Here is a 17,619-nt window from a genome sequence, read left to right as displayed (position 1 = left end):
GTACAGAATGGAAAAAGGTGAGAACAATGGAAGTAAGGGGAGTGGGGGAGGAATGGGATGTATTTAGGGAATCAGTGATGGATTGCGCAAAAGATGCTTGTGGCATGAGAAGAGTGGGAGGTGGGCTGTTTAGAAAGGGTAGTGAGTGGTGGGATGAAGAAGTAAGAGTATTAGTGAAAGAGAAGAGAGAGGCATTTGGACGATTTTTGCAGGGAAAAAATGAAATTGAGTGGGAGAAGTATAAAAGAAAGAGACAGGAGGTCAAGAGAAAGGTGCAAGAGGTGAAAAAAAGGGCAAATGAGAGTTGGGGTGAGAGACTATCAGTAAATTTTAGGGAGAATAAAAAGATGTTCTGGAAGGAGGTAAATAGGGTGCGTAAGACAAGGGAGCAAATGGGAACTTCAGTGAAGGGCGTAAATGGGGAGGTGATAACAAGTAGTGGTGATGTGAGAAGGAGATGGAATGAGTATTTTGAAGGTTTGTTGAATGTGTCTGATGACAGAGTGGCAGATATAGGGTGTTTTGGTCGAGGTGGTGTGCAAAGTGAGAGGGTTAGGGAAAATGATTTGGTAAACAGAGAAGAGGTAGTAAAAGCTTTGCGAAAGATGAAAGCCGGCAAGGCAGCAGGTTTGGATGGTATCGCAGTGGAATTTATTAAAAAAGGGGGTGACTGTATTGTTGACTGGTTGGTAAGGTTATTTAATGTATGTATGACTCATGGTGAGGTGCCTGAGGATTGGCGGAATGCGTGCATAGTGCCATTGTACAAAGGCAAAGGGGATAAGAGTGAGTGCTCAAATTACAGAGGTATAAGTTTGTTGAGTATTCCTGGTAAATTATATGGGAGGGTATTGATTGAGAGGGTGAAGGCATGTACAGAGCATCAGATTGGGGAAGAGCAGTGCGGTTTCAGTAGTGGTAGAGGATGTGTGGATCAGGTGTTTGCTTTGAAGAATGTATGTGAGAAATACTTAGAAAAGCAAATGGATTTGTATGTAGCATTTATGGATCTGGAGAAGGCATATGATAGAGTTGATAGAGATGCTCTGTGGAAGGTATTAAGAATATATGGTGTGGGAGGCAAGTTGTTAGAAGCAGTGAAAAGTTTTTATCGAGGATGTAAGGCATGTGTGCGTGTAGGAAGAGAGGAAAGTGATTGGTTCTCAGTGAATGTAGGTTTGCGGCAGGGGTGTGTGATGTCTCCATGGTTGTTTAATTTGTTTATGGATGGTGTTGTTAGGGAGGTAAATGCAAGAGTCCTGGAAAGAGGGGCAAGTATGAAGTCTGTTGGGGATGAGAGAGCTTGGGAAGTGAGTCAGTTGTTGTTCGCTGATGATACAGCGCTGGTGGCTGATTCATGTGAGAAACTGCAGAAGCTGGTGACTGAGTTTGGTAAAGTGTGTGGAAGAAGAAAGTTAAGAGTAAATGTGAATAAGAGCAAGGTTATTAGGTACAGTAGGGTTGAGGGTCAAGTCAATTGGGAGGTAAGTTTGAATGGAGAAAAACTGGAGGAAGTGAAGTGTTTTAGATATCTGGGAGTGGATCTGGCAGCGGATGGAACCATGGAAGCGGAAGTGGATCATAGGGTGGGGGAGGGGGCGAAAATTTTGGGAGCCTTGAAAAATGTGTGGAAGTCGAGAACATTATCTCGGAAAGCAAAAATGGGTATGTTTGAGGGAATGGTGGTTCCAACAATGTTGTATGGTTGCGAGGCGTGGGCTATGGATAGAGTTGTGCGCAGGAGGATGGATGTGCTGGAAATGAGATGTTTGAGGACAATGTGTGGTGTGAGGTGGTTTGATCGAGTAAGTAACGTAAGGGTAAGAGAGATGTGTGGAAATAAAAAGAGCGTGGTTGAGAGAGCAGAAGAGGGTGTTTTGAAATGGTTTGGGCACATGGAGAGAATGAGTGAGGAAAGATTGACCAAGAGGATATATGTGTCGGAGGTGGAGGGAACGAGGAGAAGAGGGAGACCAAATTGGAGGTGGAAAGATGGAGTGAAAAAGATTTTGTGTGATCGGGGCCTGAACATGCAGGAGGGTGAAAGGAGGGCAAGGAATAGAGTGAATTGGAGCGATGTGGTATACAGGGGTTGACGTGCTGTCAGTGGATTGAATCAAGGCATGTGAAGCGTCTGGGGTAAACCATGGAAAGCTGTGTAGGTATGTATATTTGCGTGTGTGGACGTGTGTATGTACATGTGTATGGGGGGGGGGGTTGGGCCATTTCTTTCGTCTGTTTCCTTGCGCTACCTCGCAAACGCGGGAGACAGCGACAAAGTATAAAAAAAAAAAAAAAAAAAAAAAAATATGAAGGGGCCCCTATGATCTGGGTTTGTTTACAAGTGGTAGTTCTTCTTTTCCTCCCTTTGCACATATAAGTGCATTTAATAATCGTTTGTTCTTTGGGATAGAGGAGAAAGAGTACTTCCCATGTATTCCCTGCATGTTGCAGAAAGTGACTAAAAGGGGTGGGAGTGGGGAGCAAGAAGTCTTCCCCTCCTGTTTTAATTTTCCAAATGAAGGAACAGAGAAGAGGGCCAAGTGAGGATTTTCCCCCTAGGGCTAAGTCATCTGTTCTTGACGCTACCTCACTAATGTGGGAAATGGCAAATACATATAAAGAAAAAGAAAGGAAAAGTGCATTTATCATGGGAAGGTGGTTGATCAGATGGTTTTACCTTTGGTGTTATATGCAGTGTATCTGTTTATATGCCTTTGAATTACCTGGAGTGGTATCTTGCTTTTAAATGATCCTTTTAGTAAGATCCACTGCCAGCCATGCTGTGGTTCTAGAAGTTTGCCTTTGATCATTACTGAACATGCCTTACATTGGGTATTCTGCTTCTTAAGATGCGACCACTTTATATAGAGAATTTCATGGAAGAATAAAAAAGATTTCCAGAGCACTACTTTCTTTCCATCTTTCTATCCCTCAAGGGGTGGCCATGGCAAAGTTTCCATAACTGGTGGACTCCAGTGCTGCTTCTTATTCTTTTGTGCCTCACCCTTAACATGCCACTGGCAGAGGGCAACTGTAGCACAGTGTTTTCAGAGGCTTCTGCTAATGTTCTTTGCCTTGAAGACAGGTTTAATGACAAAGGGAGCTCAGCCATGGTAGGTTTCCGAAATAGATCACAGTTCACATCCGCAATATGACCCAGAGAAAGTTGTTGAACTTTCAATAGGGCCAGTTTATTCAAACCTCCTTGCAGAGTAAAGAACTCATTCTGGAAGTGAATGATCCTTGATCCGTTGATTTTCCTCAGATTCATTGTTTTAAAGTGGTGCAGGTCGACCACCAATCTCAGACATCCTAGTAAGCTTTGACTTACTGGATTATGCTGCTTTTTCTGTATATCCTCCATGTTCAGAAAGTACTTAGGGGCTCCAGGGTGGAAGAGAAGACTTGGCAGTTCACAACCATTCTTGTGGGCTTATTCCTTGCATAAACATTTTTTATCTGTTTACTATAAACTGTCAGTTCTTTCCTTCATTCTCCCTGGACAGTGAACACCCTTATATACTTGGATGACCCCTCAGTCACAACCTCATTGAGTAAATGAATGCAAGGGTCATTTAGACATTTTTCATGTTCAACTGGACATCGGTTTTCTGGTGACCCAAGATAAGTTGAATCTCATACTAACCCTGAGATTCATCTGCCTATACTTCTCACAAGACAGATCCCAGTATCAAGTTAACTTTCACACAAAAAAATAATTTGTTTCCAAGAGGCTCATTTCTTCTGACAGTTGCAGGGTTCATGTAGCTTAAGTTAGACTAAAGTAATCATCCTCTTCATGAATAGATTTTCCCAGGAATCATTTGTACTTAGTGCCAGATAAACTTAGGAAACATTTCTTTTAATCATTTTGGGTCAATCTTTAATCCATTCTGCTCATATTTTACCCATTTACGATCTTCCAGTTTGGACATACACCTCTGATAAGGTTAGGGTTGTCACTCATTGTAGGATTATGTACATACAGGTCCTTGGAATTTCAAATCTCTTCCTCTTGATATCACTTGATATCACTATCGCTAGCCAATCTTTTCCTCTCCTGGACACCACAGTAGAGATGTTTTTAATAGTATTGGAGCTTACCTTACCAATGTTAGCAAAATTCTCTTGTATTGTTTGCAGCAAGTGGGTACATGCTCTAGCCTAGTCCATGTTCCTGTCATCACAAACACCCTTATGACAGACAGTGTTTAGGTGGGTCCTCACTGTAAGTTTTTTAACCAATACCTCTCGCCACCAGCTTCAGTGCAATCCCTCCATTATGTATATATCTCCGGTGAAAGAATTGATATGATTATGATACAGATCCCTCACTGTCGTTTGGCACCAGTGGAATGACCTTGTTCATACTCTTCCCTTCAGCAAGTTTATGTTCTCAAGTTTCTCAGAAACTTAATTTTTACAGGGTTCAGTGACTACAGTGGTATTGCCTTAGAGGAGACAGCCTTGATTTCCACTTTGGCATTATTACCAGATTCAAGTTCTGATTCCTCTTCACATATTGTTTCATATTCTTAAGTAGGTTTAAATGCTTAGTCCTAGGTATTACAAGTCTGGAATCTCTCTTCTCAGACTGTAGACACCAGTATGGTAACCTCATTGCTAATGATGTTCCTTGTATAAATTCTCCTGAAGGTACCAGTACCAAGTCTGTGTGGAGGACCTTTTAAGAGGTTTTTGAAACAGATTCCTGAGTCACCCTCTCAGAGAGTTTATGCCTCTGCTGCTTTCCTTTTTGGTTTCATGACCAGAGTAAGGCTGTTAGCATCCTAGCATCCTACAAATCTGCATTTCAACAGTCCCTTTGGGATGGCTTTGAAATAGATGGTAGTAGTCCCACAATTGATAAACGGCTGTGTTCCTCATATCCTTGAATGACCCCCAAACCTCAGCTGTACAGCTTTTCTTGTTCTTTTGGTTAGTAGATTGATCTTGTGCTATTTGATACCATCTTAAATAGTTTTCCTATTAAAGCCACATTTTACAAGTTCCTGTTCCTTATCACCCTAACCTAGGGACTCCAAGTGTGGGTCATTCCATGTCTAATCCCAAGAACCTTCTCACTTTTCACCAAGAGGAGAAAACATTATTTCCAGGTGGAAAGAAGGGGATATTCATAACAATGTCTGTCCAGTTAGCTCCTTGAAAGCCTGTCTGGATTCCAAAGTCAGATGCATTGGAAATCTTTATATTGTCCTGTGTAGCTCCAAATTTCCTCTGCAAGAAACATTAGTCTCAGCTTGTTTCGGTCACCCAGGCCCATGATGTTGAATTGGTGGCCTTCAGTCTATACTTTCTGAGTATCCTCTTGAGGGGATTGTTCATAGAGTGATGTAGAGTTATGCTGGCCTTTTTGTTTTGCTTTTCTCCATTAACTGGTTCTGGATTTTTTTGGACAGTTCCTTTGGAAGATTTTGGAGGGTTTGCTAGGCATCTGTTTTTGACCCACTGCTTTTTAATTCATTGTTTCTACAGTAAGTTTAAGGATTTCCATACTTGTCTTCATGACTCGTTTACTGATGGGTACCATTTAGAAAGATTTTTTCAGCACGAAAAGCTATATCTTACTACAGAGAAGACCAGTACCTAGAATAAACTCCTCTTTTTCTGTTCCTGCCTCCCCGTTTAATTTTGTGGGAACAAAGAGTTTAGCTGTATTCACTTAATTCAGTTGGAGCTCATGACTTTTGCCATGAGACAATGGTGAGTGGTTTGTGCAAGGTGATCTTGTTCATGGGGATAAATGGTCATCATGGGGTTTAACTTAGTATTTCTGGAGAAAAGAGGGCTTTCTCATTTCCCATAGCTCAAAGATTTCCATATTTGGAAGGGATAGCTTTTCACAAATTCGGAACTTTTGCGTAAACTTTCATTTGGATTTTGATATGTAGTCTGATTGTTGGTTCTTTTTGCATTTTCTTTTCTGCAGTAGAAATATCTAAGTGTGTTCTTGTTGGTAGTGTTTGTTGTGTTCCTTATTGCTGTTACTGTGTTGGTGACAATTACTTACTTTCCTAATAAAGATTCTATATATCTGATTGTTGATTGTTTTGATGATTACATTTGGTAATAATGGAGTGTTAAGCATTATTGATTTTGTTATGGTTAGCTAATTTAAGAATTTCTGTCCTTGTGAACAGTTACGTTACTCATGTAGCTTTTGTATTTGGTAAAAGTTCTTCCTGGGAGATTACATACTTTATTTGTGGTTCATAAATTCTGTCTTCAATAAGATACATTTTTCAGTTTCCTCATTAATTTAGTATCTTTTTCTGAAATGTCTGTTTCTCTCATTTTTTGATATAAGAAAATCCATTGACTGTCAAACAGTATTGGTATTTTTTCTACCTCCATCACCCATACAGAACTGAAGATGATGAACAGGATGCAAATCTTGAAAAATGAAAATACTGGTTTAGAGCCAACTTCATTGTATGATGTGTTTTGCTGGTGTAAGGATTGGGCTGTTTATGCAATGGTTGATTAATCCACAGGTATAGGAGGTTATCTGGAGCATTTACGGACCTAGGGGAGGCCATATCTCAACAGCCAGTGTGAGTAGGTGGACTGTTAGCTTGTGCTTGCTTTCCGTTAAACACACTAATGCTCTGCTTGGAATGAATTGAAACATGTCAGCTGTCACAATGTTATATTTGTTTTACTAATGTAACATATTCTAAACAATTTGATGCACACAAGTATTTTGTGGAAATATAGTTGCATATTGAATTATGCAAATACTGTTGCGAAGGTGAAAAAGTTACTTCTCGTAAGTGTTCCATATTTGTATTTGCCATTGGTTGAAACTCGTTTGAGTAAAAGTTATGCATATTTAACACAAGAATGCCATTTGCATGCCACATCACTCGTATTCGTGATGTTTTGTGAACGTGGCACCTTCATGGGCACCTGGTAGAGGCACATACAATACACTGCTTGTTGCTTAACCATGCGATTGGGAAGATCATTTCACCGGAAGTGATCAGTGTAATTCATCTTAAGGACCCATGTGGATATTTTTCTCATCCAGGATCTAAAGGGAATTATATAAGATTGTTACACATGGATGGAACCATAAAATGTCACGGTTCAGATTCAGTAAGTATATCATGTTAATCCTAAGAGAAACTTTGATGGGGTTTCAGCCATCTTGTAGAATGTCATTGCTGAACTTATGTTAAGAGCATGAGTACAAATGGATGTGTATTGTAATGATAACCATTAAAAACATAGCTGTAAAATGCTGTATTAGAGATCTTTATTCATAGCTGGCATCATAATCATACCATAGCTTCAAAACTACTTTGTAACTTCTTTGTACCTTGTTATATGATGCCACGTTTTCCACTTTTTTTCATGCATGAGAGTTTGAAACAACAGAATGAAACTAAAAAGTATAGTAGACATTTATTAAGAGTACTTGAGAAAAAGCATTTAGTCTGTTCCATAGATGATACAGTGCATCTATCTGAACTTAGTCATTCTGAGTGCTGGATCCTCCATTTTGAAGACTTTATGGTGTTTGGGTTTGCTCCAGGCAACAGGAAAAAGAAAGGACACCTTACTGGGATTTAGTGCTATTGATGGGGTAGGAATTTTCTTCTAAAAGGTCGGGTACATATCAAACACTGACTAAGAAGTTCAGGTTTGGGAAGATATAGTTTTTTTTAAAATCAGAATATTGTACGTCCCATGCCCAACACCCTTACCCACCAGTTGCATTGGTTTGGGAGGATGCATTGTATTATGGACTGTGAAAAAACTGATTAGTGGAGATTTTTAGTTTTCTCTTGCTGAATGAATGTTGGAACTTGTAAAATGTTAATGGCTTTATGTTGACATGTGTGCTAATTGAGGTAGCTGATGGCTCCACATTATTGGTTAGGCAAAAAGAGAAAGTTAATGTCGTATCTCCTCAAGCCTAGACTTTTGTACTTTTTAAAGATACATCAAAGTCTACTAAATTTATCAGAATTCTATGATCAAATTGAGAAAGATAGCTCTTATTTTCCATTTTTCTGTGTTGATTCTTTGTCCTGAAACTATTTTTTGTCTTCAAGCATTTCTTGATATATCACTTCAAACTGGAAGCTTGGTTTACATAAGTTTTATTGATGAATCATTATAAGATTACATCATAACTCAGCTTGTCCAGCTTGGGAACTGGCCAGATTTAGAAGTGTAGAAATTTTCTCTAGACCATATTCTTGGGGAAAGGGGGGATCCTAAGTATTAAAGATATCATATGAATTTGACAGTTCTATTGACTGTTTAGATTTGGAGTTGATGGTTGTAGTTTGATGTAGATTAAGTTTGTTTGATAGCATTGTTATAAATAAAGGTGAATATGGGCATGGAGTGTTGGTACTTGCCGATTGCTTTTTATCTGTTTGCAAACAGAGCCAGTTCATAAGTGAAATATAAGAGGTCAAAAAATATAAAAGAATTGGAAAAGCTGCAACAGGTCAAAGGAGTTAGAAAAGACAGAAAACGGAAAAGATTTCCAAAGCATAGGATGAGAAGAGACAGAAGAAGGTAAAGTTCCAAAGCCTAGGAAAAAATGGATTTGAAAAACTAAATGGTCAATGCTGTTAGAAAAGACAGAAGGTAGTTACAAAGCCTAGATGTGGAGGAAAAGAAACAGATGTCACAACTTGCCCTTGTCACTAAAAGTTACACTGATATCATATGATGCAATGGGTTGCCAAATGTTATGTGGCCCTGCTAAAGGCAGTGGCACACAGGCAGCCAGTTCTGGGAAGCAGAAGCTGAGGTAACGGGGATAGAAGAACATTTTTCAGTGCCGAGTTGCAGTTTAAAGTTTCGTAACCACCCAACAAAAAAATTGCTGTGATCTTTAATCATATGCTTTTTTCTTCCTTTTTTCTTTTATAATGAAAATTGCCATTATAGATCAGTTTGCTAGAAAGCTCATGGATCCATTGAGGAGAGTAGTACCCTACTAGCCTCAGTTGAGTGCAGTATCTCTGGAAGAGGTAACCTACACTCTTTACTGTAGTTGGTAGATAAATGCCACGTTTGAAGACATATTGGGTGGTGTACTTCCTTCTCTCACCAGAAGAATCACTGTTCTATCCAGAGTGTCCATGTACCATCATGAATAGTTTGCATGATCAAATAAAGGAAAATTGGATCTGTTTCGTTCATCTGGCTCACTTGGAACACTTAATCACTTGCTACCACCCGACAGTGGCTGCTGTTCACTTATAGTTGATTTCAGTTTAGCTCAGAAATTTGGGCAGGTGTACTGTTGAGCCACCTGTTGTGTGGCAAATGTACTGTTGAGCCACCTGTTGTGTGGCAGGTGTACTGTTGAGCCACCTGTTGTGTGGCAAATGTACTGTTGAGCCACCTGTTGTGTGGCAAATGTACTGTTGAGCCACCTGTTGTGTGGCAGGTGTACTGTTGAGCCACCTGTTGTGTGGCAGGTGTACTGTTGAGCCACCTGTTGTGTGGCAGGTGTACTGTTGAGCCACCTGTTGTGTGGCAGGTGTACTGTTGAGCCACCTGTTGTGTGGCAGGTGTACTGTTGAGCCACCTGTTGTGTGGCAAATGTACTGTTGAGCCACCTGTTGTGTGGCAAATGTACTGTTGAGCCACCTGTTGTGTGGCAGGTGTACTGTTGAGCCACCTGTTGTGTGGCAGGTGTACTGTTGAGCCACCTGTTGTGTGGCAGGTGTACTGTTGAGCCACCTGTTGTGTGGCAGGTGTACTGTTGAGCCACCTGTTGTGTGGCAGGTGTACTGTTGAGCCACCTGTTGTGTGGCAGGTGTACTGTTGAGCCACCTGTTGTGTGGCAGGTGTACTGTTGAGCCACCTGTTGTGTGGCAGGTGTACTGTTGAGCCACCTGTTGTGTGGCAAATGTACTGTTGAGCCACCTGTTGTGTGGCAAATGTACTGTTGAGCCACCTGTTGTGTGGCAAATGTACTGTTGAGCCACCTGTTGTGTGGCAGGTGTACTGTTGAGCCACCTGTTGTGTGGCAGGTGTACTGTTGAGCCACCTGTTGTGTGGCAGGTGTACTGTTGAGCCACCTGTTGTGTGGCAGGTGTACTGTTGAGCCACCTGTTGTGTGGCAGGTGTACTGTTGAGCCACCTGTTGTGTGGCAAATGTACTGTTGAGCCACCTGTTGTGTGGCAGGTGTACTGTTGAGCCACCTGTTGTGTGGCAAATGTACTGTTGAGCCACCTGTTGTGTGGCAGGTGTACTGTTGAGCCACCTGTTGTGTGGCAGGTGTACTGTTGAGCCACCTGTTGTGTGGCAAATGTACTGTTGAGCCACCTGTTGTGTGGCAGGTGTACTGTTGAGCCACCTGTTGTGTGGCAGGTGTACTGTTGAGCCACCTGTTGTGTGGCAAATGTACTGTTGAGCCACCTGTTGTGTGGCAGGTGTACTGTTGAGCCACCTGTTGTGTGGCAGGTGTACTGTTGAGCCACCTGTTGTGTGGCAGGTGTACTGTTGAGCCACCTGTTGTGTGGCAAATGTACTGTTGAGCCACCTGTTGTGTGGCAAATGTACTGTTGAGCCACCTGTTGTGTGGCAGGTGTACTGTTGAGCCACCTGTTGTGTGGCAGGTGTACTGTTGAGCCACCTGTTGTGTGGCAGGTGTACTGTTGAGCCACCTGTTGTGTGGCAAATGTACTGTTGAGCCACCTGTTGTGTGGCAGGTGTACTGTTGAGCCACCTGTTGTGTGGCAAATGTACTGTTGAGCCACCTGTTGTGTGGCAAATGTACTGTTGAGCCACCTGTTGTGTGGCAGGTGTACTGTTGAGCCACCTGTTGTGTGGCAGGTGTACTGTTGAGCCACCTGTTGTGTGGCAGGTGTACTGTTGAGCCACCTGTTGTGTGGCAGGTGTACTGTTGAGCCACCTGTTGTGTGGCAGGTGTACTGTTGAGCCACCTGTTGTGTGGCAGGTGTACTGTTGAGCCACCTGTTGTGTGGCAGGTGTACTGTTGAGCCACCTGTTGTGTGGCAGGTGTACTGTTGAGCCACCTGTTGTGTGGCAAATGTACTGTTGAGCCACCTGTTGTGTGGCAGGTGTACTGTTGAGCCACCTGTTGTGTGGCAGGTGTACTGTTGAGCCACCTGTTGTGTGGCAGGTGTACTGTTGAGCCACCTGTTGTGTGGCAGGTGTACTGTTGAGCCACCTGTTGTGTGGCAAATGTACTGTTGAGCCACCTGTTGTGTGGCAGGTGTACTGTTGAGCCACCTGTTGTGTGGCAGGTGTACTGTTGAGCCACCTGTTGTGTGGCAGGTGTACTGTTGAGCCACCTGTTGTGTGGCAAATGTACTGTTGAGCCACCTGTTGTGTGGCAGGTGTACTGTTGAGCCACCTGTTGTGTGGCAAATGTACTGTTGAGCCACCTGTTGTGTGGCAGGTGTACTGTTGAGCCACCTGTTGTGTGGCAGGTGTACTGTTGAGCCACCTGTTGTGTGGCAGGTGTACTGTTGAGCCACCTGTTGTGTGGCAGGTGTACTGTTGAGCCACCTGTTGTGTGGCAGGTGTACTGTTGAGCCACCTGTTGTGTGGCAGGTGTACTGTTGAGCCACCTGTTGTGTGGCAGGTGTACTGTTGAGCCACCTGTTGTGTGGCAGGTGTACTGTTGAGCCACCTGTTGTGTGGCAGGTGTACTGTTGAGCCACCTGTTGTGTGGCAAATGTACTGTTGAGCCACCTGTTGTGTGGCAGGTGTACTGTTGAGCCACCTGTTGTGTGGCAAATGTACTGTTGAGCCACCTGTTGTGTGGCAGGTGTACTGTTGAGCCACCTGTTGTGTGGCAAATGTACTGTTGAGCCACCTGTTGTGTGGCAGGTGTACTGTTGAGCCACCTGTTGTGTGGCAGGTGTACTGTTGAGCCACCTGTTGTGTGGCAAATGTACTGTTGAGCCACCTGTTGTGTGGCAGGTGTACTGTTGAGCCACCTGTTGTGTGGCAAATGTACTGTTGAGCCACCTGTTGTGTGGCAGGTGTACTGTTGAGCCACCTGTTGTGTGGCAGGTGTACTGTTGAGCCACCTGTTGTGTGGCAAATGTACTGTTGAGCCACCTGTTGTGTGGCAAATGTACTGTTGAGCCACCTGTTGTGTGGCAGGTGTACTGTTGAGCCACCTGTTGTGTGGCAGGTGTACTGTTGAGCCACCTGTTGTGTGGCAAATGTACTGTTGAGCCACCTGTTGTGTGGCAAATGTACTGTTGAGCCACCTGTTGTGTGGCAGGTGTACTGTTGAGCCACCTGTTGTGTGGCAGGTGTACTGTTGAGCCACCTGTTGTGTGGCAAATGTACTGTTGAGCCACCTGTTGTGTGGCAGGTGTACTGTTGAGCCACCTGTTGTGTGGCAGGTGTACTGTTGAGCCACCTGTTGTGTGGCAGGTGTACTGTTGAGCCACCTGTTGTGTGGCAGGTGTACTGTTGAGCCACCTGTTGTGTGGCAAATGTACTGTTGAGCCACCTGTTGTGTGGCAGGTGTACTGTTGAGCCACCTGTTGTGTGGCAGGTGTACTGTTGAGCCACCTGTTGTGTGGCAGGTGTACTGTTGAGCCACCTGTTGTGTGGCAGGTGTACTGTTGAGCCACCTGTTGTGTGGCAAATGTACTGTTGAGCCACCTGTTGTGTGGCAGGTGTACTGTTGAGCCACCTGTTGTGTGGCAGGTGTACTGTTGAGCCACCTGTTGTGTGGCAGGTGTACTGTTGAGCCACCTGTTGTGTGGCAGGTGTACTGTTGAGCCACCTGTTGTGTGGCAGGTGTACTGTTGAGCCACCTGTTGTGTGGCAGGTGTACTGTTGAGCCACCTGTTGTGTGGCAGGTGTACTGTTGAGCCACCTGTTGTGTGGCAGGTGTACTGTTGAGCCACCTGTTGTGTGGCAGGTGTACTGTTGAGCCACCTGTTGTGTGGCAGGTGTACTGTTGAGCCACCTGTTGTGTGGCAGGTGTACTGTTGAGCCACCTGTTGTGTGGCAAATGTACTGTTGAGCCACCTGTTGTGTGGCAAATGTACTGTTGAGCCACCTGTTGTGTGGCAGGTGTACTGTTGAGCCACCTGTTGTGTGGCAAATGTACTGTTGAGCCACCTGTTGTGTGGCAGGTGTACTGTTGAGCCACCTGTTGTGTGGCAGGTGTACTGTTGAGCCACCTGTTGTGTGGCAAATGTACTGTTGAGCCACCTGTTGTGTGGCAGGTGTACTGTTGAGCCACCTGTTGTGTGGCAGGTGTACTGTTGAGCCACCTGTTGTGTGGCAGGTGTACTGTTGAGCCACCTGTTGTGTGGCAGGTGTACTGTTGAGCCACCTGTTGTGTGGCAGGTGTACTGTTGAGCCACCTGTTGTGTGGCAAATGTACTGTTGAGCCACCTGTTGTGTGGCAGGTGTACTGTTGAGCCACCTGTTGTGTGGCAGGTGTACTGTTGAGCCACCTGTTGTATGGCAGGTGTACTGTTGAGCCACCTGTTGTGTGGCAAATGTACTGTTGAGCCACCTGTTGTGTGGCAGGTGTACTGTTGAGCCACCTGATGTGTGGCAGGTGTACTGTTGAGCCACCTGTTGTGTGGCAGGTGTACTGTTGAGCCACCTGTTGTGTGGCAGGTGTGCTCTTGATCGACCTGTCCTCTGGCAGATTTACTGTTGATCTGCCTTGTGTCTGGGAGGTGTACTGTTGAGCCACCTGTTGTGTGGCAGGTGTACTGTTGAATCCACCTGAAGTGTGGGCAGTGTACTGTTGAGCCACTTGGTGCGTGCAGGTGTACTGTTGATCCACCTGTGTATGGCATTGTGCTGTTGAGCAACCTGTTGTGTGGCAAATCACTGTTGAGGCCACCAGTTGTGTGGCAGGTGTACTGTTAGCCACCGTGTTTATGGCAGGTGTACTGTTGAGCCACCTGTTGTGTGGCAAATGTACTGTTGAGCCACCTGTTGTGTGGCAGGTGTACTGTTGAGCCAACTGTAATGTGACATTTTATTTTTTGGTTTATCAACATTTCTTTTGTCTTGTTTGCTTTAACTAGTGTTTGTCTGGTCCAGTTTGGCGAGTCTTAGTGTTTGCAGCACCAGGCGTGTGTGGTAGGTCTTTCTTGACCCTTAGTGTACACACAAAGGTCTGTGAGAAGCAATATTAACCCCTCCTGCATCATTTTTCCATCATTGCTGTAATTGTCATTGGACATTTATCATTATTATTATTATTAGTAGTAGTAGTAGTATTTATTATTATTGTTATCATTATTATTATTATTGTTGTTATTAGTCATTATTATTATTATTATTATTATTATTACTACTACTACTACTAAACCGCCGTCTCCCGCGTTAGCGAGGTAGCGCACATTATTATTATTATTATTATTATTATTATTATTTTATTTATTATACTTTGTCGCTGTCTCCCGCGTTTGCGAGGTAGCGCAAGGAAACAGACGAAAGAAATGGCCCCCCCCCCATACACATGTATATACATACGTCCACACACGCAAATATACATACCTACACAGCTTTCCATGGTTTACCCCAGGCGCCTCACATGCCCTGATTCAATCCACTGACAGCACGTCAACCCCGGTATACCACATCGCTCCAATCCACTCTATTCCTTGCCCTCCTTTCACCCTCCTGCATGTTCAGGCCCCGATCACACAAAATCTTTTTCACTCCATCTTTCCACCTCCAATTTGGTCTCCCTCTTCTCCTTGTTCCCTCCACCTCCGACACATATATCCTCTTGGTCAATCTTTCCTCACTCATCCTCTCCATGTGCCCAAACCACTTCAAAACACCCTCTTCTGCTCTCTCAACCACGCTCTTTTTATTTCCACACATCTCTCTTACCCTTACGTTACTCACTCGATCAAACCACCTCACACCACACATTGTCCTCAAATATCTCATTTCCAGCACATCCATCCTCCTGCGCACAACTCTATCCATAGCCCACGCCTCGCAACCATACAACATTGTTGGAACCACTATTCCTTCAAACATACCCATTTTTGCTTTCCGAGATAATGTTCTCGACTTCCACACATTCTTCAAGGCCCCCAGGATTTTCGCCCCCTCCCCCACCCTATGATCCACTTCCGCTTCCATGGTTCCATCCGCTGCCAGATCCACTCCCAGATATCTAAAACACTTCACTTCCTCCAGTTTTTCTCCATTCAAACTCACCTCCCAATTGACTTGACCCTCAACCCTACTGTACCTAATAACCTTGCTCTTATTCACATTTACTCTTAACTTTCTTCTTCCACACACTTTTCCAAACTCAGTCACCAGCTTCTGCAGTTTCTCACATGAATCAGCCACCAGCGCTGTATCATCAGCGAACAACAACTGACTCACTTCCCAAGCTCTCTCATCCCCAACAGACTTCATACTTGCCCCTCTTTCCAAAACTCTTGCATTTACCTCCCTAACAACCCCATCCATAAACAAATTAAACAACCATGGAGACATCACACACCCCTGCCGCAAACCTACATTCACTGAGAACCAATCACTTTCCTCTCTTCCTACACGTACACATGCCTTACATCCTCGATAAAAACTTTTCACTGCTTCTAACAACTTTCCTCCCACACCATATATTCTTAATACCTTCCACAGAGCATCTCTATCAACTCTATCATATGCCTTCTCCAGATCCATAAATGCTACATACAAATCCATTTGCTTTTCTAAGTATTTCTCACATACATTCTTCAAAGCAAACACCTGATCCACACATCCTCTACCACTTCTGAAACCACACTGCTCTTCCCCAATCTGATGCTCTGTACATGCCTTCACCCTCTCAGTCAATACCCTCCCATATAATTTACCAGGAATACTCAACAAACTTATACCTCAACAACATTATTATTATTATTATTATTATTATTATTAATCCTGACCGGGCGTGTGGGATGTGTCGGTAATATGTTCTTGGGATGGCCGGGGGGGGGGGGGGGGGGAATCACCTTTGGGACGGTAGTGGGATCTCCCGCGGGGGGGGGGGGGGGGGGGGGGGGGGTCCACCCTCGGGACGGTAGTGGGATCTCCCGCGGGGGGGGGGGGGGGGGGGGGGTTTCCACCCTCGGGACGGTAGTGGGATCTCCCGCGGGGGGGGGTTACCCTTGGGACGGTAGTGGGATCTCCCTGGGAGGCATCGCCTCCCCCGGGGGGGATCTCCTCCTCGCCACACTTTATGAAAACGTATTGTGTTCACGATTGATCGCGCCTTCCTCTTCTTCCTACTCCTCCTGGGTCGGGTGGGGAGCCTCTGGGATGATTATATATATATATATTTTTTTTTTTTTTTTTTTGCTTTGTCGCTGTCTCCCGCGTTTGCGAGGTAGCGCAAGGAAACAGACGAAAGAAATGGCCCAACCCACCCCCATACACATGTATATACATACGTCCACACACGCAAATATACATACCTACACAGCTTTCCATGGTTTACCCCAGACGCTTCACATGCCTTGATTCAATCCACTGACAGCACGTCAACCCCGTCATACCACATCGCTCCAATTCACTCTATTCCTTGCCCTCCTTTCACCCTCCTGCATGTTCAGGCCCCGATCACACAAAATCTTTTTCACTCCATCTTTCCACCTCCAATTTGGTCTCCCACTTCTCCTCGTTCCCTCCACCTCCGACACATATATCCTCTTGGTCAATCTTTCCTCACTCATTCTCTCCATGTGACCAAACCATTTCAAAACACCCTCTTCTGCTCTCTCAACCACGCTCTTTTTATTTCCACACATCTCTCTTACCCTTACGTTACTTACTCGATCAAACCACCTCACACCACACATTGTCCTCAAACATCTCATTTCCAGCACATCCATCCTCCTGCGCACAACTCTATCCATAGCCCACGCCTCGCAACCATACAACATTGTTGGAACCACTATTCCTTCAAACATACCCATTTTTGCTTTCCGAGATAATGTTCTCGACTTCCACACATTCTTCAAAGCTCCCAGAATTTTCGCCCCCTCCCCCACCCTATGATCCACTTCCGCTTCCATGGTTCCATCCGCTGCCAGATCCACTCCCAGATATCTAAAACACTTCACTTCCTCCAGTTTTTCTCCATTCAAACTCACCTCCCAATTGACTTGACCCTCAACCCTACTGTACCTAATAACCTTGCTCTTATTCACATTTACTCTTAACTTTCTTCTTTCACACACTTTACCAAACTCAGTCACCAGCTTCTGCAGTTTCTCACATGAATCAGCCACCAGCGCTGTATCATCAGCGAACAACAACTGACTCACTTCCCAAGCTCTCTCATCCCCAACAGACTTCATCCTTGCCCCTCTTTCCAAAACTCTTGCATTCACCTCCCTAACAACCCCATCCATAAACAAATTAAACAACCATGGAGACATCACACACCCCTGCCGCAAACCTACATTCACTGAGAACCAATCACTTTCCTCTCTTCCTACACGTACACATGCCTTACATCCTCGATAAAAACTTTTCACTGCTTCTAACAACTTGCCTCCCACACCATATATTCTTAATACCTTCCACAGAGCATCTCTATCAACTCTATCATATGCCTTCTCCAGATCCATAAATGCTAC

General features: G+C 44.3%; 1 protein-coding gene across 5 annotated transcripts in view; it reads left to right on the top strand.

Moving 5' to 3' along the window:
- The window catches only part of LOC139764667 (uncharacterized), a 190,828-nt gene that overhangs the window by 34,013 nt on the left and 139,196 nt on the right, over positions 1–17,619 (top strand). For 2 of the 5 annotated variants that reach the window (XM_071691539.1, XM_071691537.1), the window contains one exon: positions 6,519–6,578. The exons of the other annotated variants lie outside the window; for them this stretch is intronic. In XM_071691539.1, the coding sequence (XP_071547640.1) occupies positions 6,519–6,578 (60 nt within the window). The remainder of the gene's footprint in view (positions 1–6,518; positions 6,579–17,619) is intronic. 5 annotated transcript variants of the gene reach the window in all.

This window comes from Panulirus ornatus, chromosome 50 (genome assembly GCF_036320965.1).
Source record: "Panulirus ornatus isolate Po-2019 chromosome 50, ASM3632096v1, whole genome shotgun sequence".
NCBI lineage: Eukaryota > Metazoa > Arthropoda > Malacostraca > Decapoda > Palinuridae > Panulirus > Panulirus ornatus.
The sequence above is the reverse complement of the archived record's forward strand: the minus strand, read 5'-3'. Positions and strand labels throughout refer to the sequence as shown.